The 9,399-nt window shown below is 44.2% G+C and overlaps 1 protein-coding gene across 2 annotated transcripts; it reads right to left on the reverse strand.

Moving 5' to 3' along the window:
• Positions 1–2,319: 2,319 nt before the first annotated feature.
• Positions 2,320–4,361, reverse strand: LOC112232291 (transmembrane protein 208). 2 transcript variants are annotated; one of them, XM_024399219.1, is made up of 6 exons: positions 4,158–4,361; positions 3,792–3,887; positions 3,647–3,706; positions 3,349–3,485; positions 3,061–3,145; positions 2,320–2,961 (listed from the first exon to the last, which is right to left on the reverse strand). In XM_024399219.1, the coding sequence occupies exons 1-6, from the start codon at positions 4,182–4,184 to the stop codon at positions 2,821–2,823; spliced, it is 546 nt and encodes a 181-aa protein (XP_024254987.1). In that variant the 5' UTR covers positions 4,185–4,361; the 3' UTR covers positions 2,320–2,820. The 2 variants fall into 2 exon arrangements, with proteins under 2 accessions (XP_024254987.1, XP_024254988.1); XM_024399220.2 differs by having other exon boundaries at positions 4,179–4,360.
• Positions 4,362–9,399: the final 5,038 nt, after the last annotated feature.

Below are 9,399 nucleotides of genomic sequence, written 5' to 3' on the forward strand. Positions count from 1 at the left end.
ACTTGGCCACTCAGGGACATTCACAGTCTTCTTGGTAAGCAACTCCAGTGTATATTTGGCCTTGTGTTTTAGATTATTATCCTGCTGAAAGGTGAAATCACCTCCCAGTGTTTGGTGGAAAGCAGTGGAAACCAGTTTTGCCTCTAGGATTCTGCCTGTGCTTAGCAACATTCCATTTCCAAGCTTAACACATTACATTTATTTAGGACAAAAAGTTAATTGCTCTGCCACATTTTTTGCATTATTACTTTAGTGCCTTTTTGCAAACATGTTTTGGAATATGTTTATGCTGTTCAGGCTTTGTTCTTTTCACTGTCAATTTGGTTAGTATTCTGGAATAACTACAATGTTGTAAACATTTGGCCATTTTCCAATAGCCGCCCTTCTTTACGAGGCATTGGAAAACCTCCCTGGTCTTTGTGGTTGAATCTGTGTTTGAAATTCACTGCTCGACTGAGGGACCTTACAGATTATTGTATGTGTGGGGTACAGAGATGCAAGGTACTCATTCTAAAATCATGTTAAACACTATTATTGCCTACAGAATGAGAATGAATGAGTCTATGCAACTTATGTGACTTGTTATTGAACATATCTTTACTCATAAAATTATTTAGGCTTGCCATAACAAAGGGGGGTTGAATAATTAACTCAAGACATTTCAGCTTTTAATTTTTAATTCATTTGTCCCACTTTGACATTATGCGATATCACCTGTGACAAAATCTCAATTTAATAAATGTTTTAATTCAGGCGGTATCAACAAAAACATGGAAAAAGTCCAAGGGGTCTGAATACTTCCTAAAGGCACTGTATATTTCCTCTTGCTTATATATGCTGTGAAGAAATGCACTTGAAAATGTTAATGCATATACACAACTATTATTGGTTGTAATCAAATCATTTGTTCAGCATTGTGAAGGATGGGAGCGACAACGATGATCAGGGCCGAGATACAATCCAATCGCAGGTTTAGACAATGCGCCATTAATAACTGAACAAAAATATAAATGCAACATGTAACGATTTTACTGAGTTACAATTCATATAAGGAAATCCGTCAACTGAAATAAATTCATTAGGCCCTAATCTTTGGATTTCACATGACTGGGAATAATACATACATGCATCGGTTGGTCACAGATAACTTTTTTTTTTTTTTTCAATTAAAATGAAAGGCAGGGGAGTGGATCAGAAAAACAGTCAGTATCTGGTGTGACCACAGCGCAGCGCGACATCTCCTTCGCATAAAGTTGATCAGGCTGTTTATTGTGGCCTGTGGAATGCAATGGCTGTGCGAAGTTGCTGTATATTGGCCGAAACTGGAACACGGCATCGTACATATCGATCCAGAGCATCCCAAACATGCTGAATGGGTGACATCTGAGTATGCAGGCCATGGAAGAACTGGGCAATTTTCAGCTTCCAGAAATTGTGTAAAGTGCTGAAACATGAGGTGATGGCAGTGGATGAATGGCATGACAATGGGCCTCAAGATCTCGTCACGGTATCTCTAAGCGTTCCATTTGCCATCGATATAATCCAATTGTGTACGTTGTCCGTAGCTTATGCTTGCCCCATACCATAACCCCACCGCCACTCCGGAGCACTCTGTTCACAATGTTGACATCATCAAACACGAAGCCATACACGTTCACTGCGGTTGTGAGTCCGGTTGGACAGACTGCCAAATTCTCTAAAATGACGTTGGAGGCGTCTTCTGGTAGAAATTAACATTCCATTCTCTAGCAGCAGCTCTGGTGGACCTTTCTGCAGTCAGCATGCCAATTGCATACTCCCTCAAAACATGAGATATCGGTTTGACAAAACTACACATTTTAGAGTCGCCTATTTCATTGTCCTCAGCCCAAGGTGCACCGGGTAATGATCCTGCTGTTTAACCAGCTTCTGCTATGGCACACCTGTCAGCTGGATGGATTATATTGGCAAAGGAGAAATGTTCACTAACAGGGGATGTCAACAAATTTGTTCACAACATTTGAGAGAAATAAGCTTTTTGTGCATATGGAAAATATCTGGGCTCTTTTATTTCAGCTCATGAAACCAACACTTTACATGTTGCGTTGATATTTTTGTTCAGTGTAAAAGTCCTTTCCGAATGAGCCGACATATACAGCAGTAACAGTGAATAGAGTCTCCGCGAGAACAGTGACTTTAAGCGGTGCACTGCGGACAATGCACAACCGGATTTCATTTCAACCTTCCCAATTCCAAATCAACACCTAGCACCGAACCCTACGCACGTCATGTAGATCTGAAATAAATAGCTGCAAAAGCAAAGTAATAGTTCCCCCTTGGTCTAGATTAACACCTAGGTGGTTGTTGCTAGTTGTCTATTTGGAATTGGGCATGAGTGTGTGAGCTGATGAGCAGTGTCTAAAATAAAAATGTCTGCCATAGGGTAAGATCACCACATCCTTTTCACTAGTTCAGATGAAATTGATGCGATACATAGACCTAGATTATGAACAATTGAATGTAAACAAATGACAGGTCAAGGTATATGACAGCACGTATTGGTGGTGATGATGATGTCATCAGCCCAACAAGGACGATTTCCTCTCCAGATGTAAAGAAAAAGGGATAGGGCTAGAGGGGAGAGGAAGAAAGGGAAGGATGAGGGATGGGGCGAAAAAGGGAAACCAGATAACCCACAGGGTCCGGTTCAGTTCTTTATCCATACCTGGATGTCTTTGGGCACACGTCAAAAGTTCCTCCTGAATAACTTAACCGTAGAGTTCCTGGCTGTCTGTATTTAGACTCATTCTGTGTATAGAAATACCGCGGCAGTCGGCCAAGCTAGAACCTCTTCATCTGTCTGCGCTCCTGTCGTCTCTGCTTCTTCTCATTCACCTCCTCTGGGGCGGCACCAGGGGTCTCGGCCGAAAACCAGGGGCCTAGGAAGTTCACCCACAGCAGGAACATTGCACGGGCCGGGGCCTGACGCACACAGATTGATTAAGAGATCAACGAGGTCCATAAGAAAGGGAAAATAAACAACCAAAGAGAGAGTACAGCAAGTATGGGGTAAACGCTCACCAGCAGCCAAAGATACCAGAACCAGGAGGAGATGGTGCTGAGCACTTGTAATATGGCAGTTAGCAGGATAACATCCTTCAGATGCCTATAAGGACAAAGAATCCATCATAATGCACCTCAATTGCCATCACCTCTTTGAGAGATGTACCCTTGAATGGAGATAAGGGTACCAATGTTACATGCATGTTGAACAGGCTGTAATACTCAGCAATTCTCTGTCACACACGCACTGTATGTTTGCACACTCATGTTCACGGAAACAGACACTCCTGCAGTGTGAGCACTCACTCTGCCATCCCCTGCTCCATGTTCAGATCTATTCCTCCGTCCAGCAAACTCCCATCCTCACCAAACACTGCTTTGGCCATGGCAGTCATGGAGCGGTAACTGCCCACATACACTGCTAGTGCAAACACCAGGGCAAACTACAGGGGTGGGAGATGGAGGAAGGAAGAGAGACAGGGGGAATGAGACAGTGGGGGAGGAGGAGAGAATACATTTAGTAATCCGCAACCGTCCCAGTTTTACTGCCCAACAGTAGAGGAGCCATCAATGTCAATAACATACACAGAATGAACTCGCTCACCCATGTCCAAAACGTTGAAGAGCTATAGAAGACCAAGAGGTTTAACGCAGTGTATATCGCCTGGGAGAGAAACAAGTGTCAGGTGCTATACTAGTCACAATTTCCATTCAAAAAGGTAACATTGACAAGGAAGATGGTGTCTTACGTTGGCTCCCAAAATTACTCTGGTGTAGAACTTGAGTGTCGCCCCATTCTCCTCGTAGATTTGCTTCTTGCCTTTAGTGCCGACCTTACCTTTGGGCTGTGTGCATTAGAAAGGCAGGCTGTTAGTGTGGTCAACATTGCATGGACCTCGGAAGTAAGATAGCTTACTAGCATCAATATGGAGACAGGTTGTGTAGGGTTTGTTAACGAGCGTTGGCTCAAGCTAATTAATTGGCTTTGATACACAGTTTATCATTCTATTTAATTAGTCAATAGGTACTTATAACCGAGGGTGATTTAGTTGCTATGGTGTTATAAAGCATAGTAGACTCGTTATCCTATGCTCTCTGCCCAACCTGAAACATACGCAGATCAGAGATTCTCCTACCGCCATTAGTTCCTCAACCCTGTGCTGCTGCTGCTGCTCCTTTCACGTACGCGTAGTAGGTACTTTTTTGACATCGACTTGTACAGTATTCGAGCAATTTAGATGGACAGTTATAGCACAAGCTTGACGTTCAACTGTGACGAGCTCACGATAAAGGTAACGCGTCAGCGTTGAAGAATGACACTTCCGGCGCAGGTAAGACGTCACTAATTCAAATTACTTTCTATTCAAAATGACTTTGTTGCCACCTGGCGTCGTGAACGTGAATGCATTCAACTGGTTGTAGTTATTGTACAATTTTTGTAATTTACAAATATAACAATAGGCCAACTCAACCAGAACCATTTTGACAGCCATGCCTAATAACTATATAGATGCAAAATAAAACATAAGCAAATCAACCATATATACCTGCATCAAACATGGTGCCAGGTAGATGGTGATCATGAGATCAGCTCCACTCCATACTAGCAGTGTGCAGTGGAAGAACAGCTTCACTGGGCACCTGGCCTGCAGAGTTCAGTACTACTGCACCCTGTCCTGTTGGGTTATGTCTGACTGATTCGAAAGTGTATTTCCATACATTCACCACTTGAGGTCAACAACTCATAAGACAATCTTTGAATGATCACATTTTGATGAAGCCCTGACCACTGTAGTGAAATAAATAGAATTTTGTGTGTATAAATGTTGACCACATCACTTACTTTTTTTGCATTTTTAATCCCTGAAACCAAAGATTTCCCAAGGGCTCAGGATTTAACCAAGTCAGACCATTGCAGGATGCAGGGATGAAGCCAGCCATATCAGGAGCAGTTGAAACATGGAAAACAATGCATAATGAGCAATAAAGTATAACCTTCACTAACATTAGGAATTTACCACCTTAATTTCACCACTGGTATTTTATCACCACCATTACCTGCATAACTTGGACTGATAGAGGATCAGTTTTGATTGCCTGCAAACACATTAAAACCATAAATGCAGTGCGAGTAAACCATTAGTGTACCTCTTGCCAGGGTCTTCAGTAGTATCTGCTGTGGACAAATCCTTAGATGATGGGTCACGTCTGGCTTCAATGGGCTCACGGTCATCACAACATACTATTTATTCATCACTGTTTTCATAATTTTCTTCAGGATTCCCTTCCAGGTCAGTCCCAGCAGGAGTTACCAGGGTCAGGTCTGATTGCTCTGGGTGTGGTATAGCAGCACCCTCATCATGACTTCCAGTGTGACCTTTGTCAGGGTTCATTGGTGCCCATGGTACAGGTACCCGCAGCTGGGGTAACCTCTGTCTGGGGAGAGGCTGGAGAGAGGGCAGCTAACACTCAGCCCAGTCCAAGCTCTTCTCTGTCCTGGCACCCCAATGGTGGAACTAGCTTTCCCCTGAAGCTAGGACAGCAGAGGCTAAATCAATCTGAGATACATTACCCCCCCACCCCCCCTTAGCTCTGACTTTGCTGATAGCTACTTCATTGAAGGTACGTGTGCTTACTATGCTTGTGATGTGTGGTGATCCCACCTAGCTATCTTAAAATTAATGCACTAACTGTAAGTCGCTCAGGATAAGTGATTAAAATGTAATGCTGGTGCAGGCAGTTGTACTCTGAGAAGTGTTACCACTGGGTGGATATGTGGTTGTTGGGGGATTAATGCTTCTGGACACATTGGTTGAGGGATTAATGCTTCTGGACACATTGGTTGAGGGATTAATGCTTCTGGACACATTGGTTGAAACGTTTTTTTATTGTTGGACATAAAAGTGTAAAAACACCGGGAAATGAGCTCCAAGTGATTTTAATTTAAGAAATCTGTTCCTAAGTATTCCTAAGCCTAATAGATAGACACGTGATAATATAAAATATAAGCAAGGTTTGAAATTATTCTGTTTGTCAAACATATCTGTTTGGGCTTATTTGCAGTCAATTTGCAGTCTACAAATTATTTGGAATTATAAACTGGGTGGTTCGAGCCCTGAATGCTGATTGGCTGACAGCCGTGGTATACCACAGGTATGACAAAACATGTATTTTTACTGCTCTAATTACATTGATAACCAGTTTATAATAGCAATAAAGCACCTCTGGGGTTGTGGTATATGGCCAATATACCCTGTCTAAGGGCTGTATCCAGGCACTCCACCGTTGCATCGTGCATAAGAACAGCCCTTAGCCATTGTATCTTGGCCATTTACAGTGCATTTGGAAAGTATTCAGACCTCTTCACTTTTTAAACATTTTGTAACATTACAGGCTTAATCTAAAATTGATTAAATACATGTTTGTCCTCTACACACAATACCCCATAATGACAAACCGAAAAACAGTTTTGAAATTTTTGCAAATTCATTCAAATAAAATCATAAATACCTTATTTACATAAGTATTCAGACCCTTTGCTATGAGACTCAAAATTGAGCTCAGGTGCATCATGTTTCCATTGACCACCTGTGGTCAATTTAATTGATTGGACATGACTTGGAAAGGCACACACCGGTCTATATAAGGTCCCACAGTTGACAGTGCATGTCAGAGCAAAAACCAAGCCATGAAGTCGAAAGAATTGTCTGTAGAGCTCCGAGACAGGATTGTGTCAAGGCACAAATTTGGGGACGGGTACCAAAACCTTTCTGTAGCATTAAAGGTCCAAAAGAACATAGTGGCCTCCATCATTCTTAAATGGAAGAAATTTTAAACCCCCAAGACTCTTCCTAGAGCTGGCCGACCGGCCAAACTGAGCAATCCGGGGACAAGGTCCTAGTCAGGGAGGTGACCAAGAACCTGATGGTCACTCTGACAGAGATCCAGAGTTCCTCTGTGGGGATTGGAAAACCTTCCAGAAATTGCACCAATCAGGCCTTTATGGTAGAGTGGCCAGACGGAAGCCACTCCTCAGTAAGAAGCACATGACAGCCCCCTTGGAGTTTGCCAAAAGGCACCTAAAAGACTCTCAGACCATGAGAAACAAGATTCTTTGGTCTGATGAAACCATTATTAAACTCTTTGGGCTGAATGCCAAGCGTCACCTTCCAACAGGACAACGACCCTAAGCACACAGCCAAGACAATACAGGAGTGGCTTCGGGATAAGTCTCGGAATGTCCTTGAGTGGCCCAGCCAGACCCCGGACTTGAACCCGATCTAACATCTCTGGAGAGACCTGAAAAAAGCTGTGCAGAAACACTCCCCATACAACCTGACAGAGCTTGAGAAGATCTGCAGAGAAGAATGTCAGAAAGTCCCCAAATACAGGTGTGCCACACTTGTAGCGTCATACCCAAGAAAACTCGAGGCTGTAATCGCTGCCAAAGGTGCTTCAACAAAGTACTGAGTCTAAATACTTACGGAAATGTGATATTTTAATAAATGGGGAAAACGGGAAGGGGTCTGAATACTTTCCCAATGCACTGTACCACACACCCTAAGGCCTTATTTCTTAATTATGTTCTGGCCCGCCGGACCATCCGCTCAAGAAAAAACAGCCCGCGGATTAATCTAGTAGATGATCCCTGCTCTAAGGGCTGAACCACCACTTCCAAATGATAGTGTTTCTCTGCCTGAAAGCTTGGCTTGTAGTTACAAAATGTTCCTTCATCCTGGGTGAATCCATAGCAACCAGATGTCTAGTGGCAGTTTCCCTTGAATTGAAACCACTGGAGTCACTCATCCTATGATTAAACCCCTCGGAGAGGATCTGTCTACCCCAGGCTTGAGGAGGCTAACCTGGGCATACCCTCTGGTCTCATTGCTCAAGTCAATATTAATTGGTGCCATCTTTGGGCAGGGAGACGCATACCTGTGTATTTCTGTTGGACTGGTCAACTAGCTGCATACCTGTTGAAAGCCTGTAGTAAACTTGGAGCATTCTTACCCTGTTGAGCATCGACAATTTGCACAGGTAACTAGCACTGAACAAAGCAACAACCTGGTCTCAGAGCATTTCGTATTATTCTTTTTGTAAATCCGAGACACTCCATTTAGTATGATACCCTACGAAACGTAGCATATGTATTAATTTGTAGATGTCCATCAACAATGTCATATGATATGTTATGAATTAGAATTTGTACGATACATCTGGCACTGTCTTAGGTCTATTCCCCAGGCGGTATTAATGTTGTTCCATGTCCGTACGCTACACTTGTGTCCTGTAATGCGCTCTGTTACGGTTATTATTAAACTCACTACCTGCACTTGCTTCCCGTCTCCCAGTGTCATTGTTACAGAACACAGCCTCAAATGGAAGCAGCAGGAAATGAGGACCTCTCCCAGACGGTCGACGAACAGGGAAACCTACTTCGTAAGCACCACGACCAGCTGACGCAACTGGGGATGGCTATGGATGAGGTTCTTTGCAGTCGTCAACATCTTGAACATGCCTGCAAGGTGTTGCCTTCCACTGGCGGAGGATACTCTGCCACCAGTCGACCCAGCGAGCCAGCACATCAGTCTATTCAGCTGTCTGCCCAGGTCAGCGATGCCCGTTTGTCCCTTCTGGATAAATACGATGTAACCCCATTTAAATGCCGTGGCTTCCTTCTCCAGTGCTCCCTCTATTCTGCGGATCAGATGGGAGCCTCAACCACAGAGAAGTCAAAAGGTTGCCACGGTTATTTCTCTGCTGACTGGGCGGGCGTTGGAGTGGGTTACGGCCGTCTGGGCGAGGAGGTGCTGGCTTCGTAAGAGGGGTTCATGGCTCTGTTCAGAGCTGTTTTTTTATCATCCACTGGAGGACAGAGAGAGGGGTGAGTGCCTACTCCAACTAGGGCAGAATGACCAGACCGCTGCCGAGTATGCGCTCACCTTCTGGACTGTCACAGCATCCAGTCGATGGAATGAGGGAGCACTCCATACGCCATTCATAAGAGGACTGCGCGAGGAGGTCCAAACGGAACTGGCATGTCCTGACGACAACCTCTCCTTGGCTCATCGATGGCCATCCGGTTGGATAACCTACTTCGGGTGCGTTGGTACCCACATCGCTTCTCTCCCTCAGTGAACACTCTGTAGCAGAGCCTGAACCTTTGGAGGTAGGGGTCACACGCCTCCAAGCGGAGTGACGCAGAGACAGCTGAGGCTCCATCTCGATTGTGGTCAATGGGGGGCACCAGCTTCAGCAGTGCCTGGTACATCCCAACCCGGAATCCATGAGGGGATGGTCACGTGATTTTCCACATCCTGGGGCAGGTGTGAGTTTCCCATCTTCATCAGTTTCTGC

The sequence above is a fragment of the Oncorhynchus tshawytscha genome, linkage group LG12, assembly GCF_018296145.1.
Source record: "Oncorhynchus tshawytscha isolate Ot180627B linkage group LG12, Otsh_v2.0, whole genome shotgun sequence".
Classification (NCBI taxonomy): domain Eukaryota; kingdom Metazoa; phylum Chordata; class Actinopteri; order Salmoniformes; family Salmonidae; genus Oncorhynchus; species Oncorhynchus tshawytscha.

Excerpts from the sequence above, each read along its gene's own strand:
- LOC112232291 (XM_024399219.1), bottom strand. The coding sequence starts at position 4,184 with ATGGCGGTAGGAGAATCTCTGATCTGC. Across the intron at positions 3,707-3,791 it reads GAGTAATTTTGGGAGCCAAC|GCGATATACACTGCGTTAAA; the intron begins GTAAGACACCAT and ends TTTCTCTCCCAG. Across the intron at positions 2,962-3,060 it reads TCTGGTATCTTTGGCTGCTG|GCCCCGGCCCGTGCAATGTT; the intron begins GTGAGCGTTTAC and ends TGTGTGCGTCAG.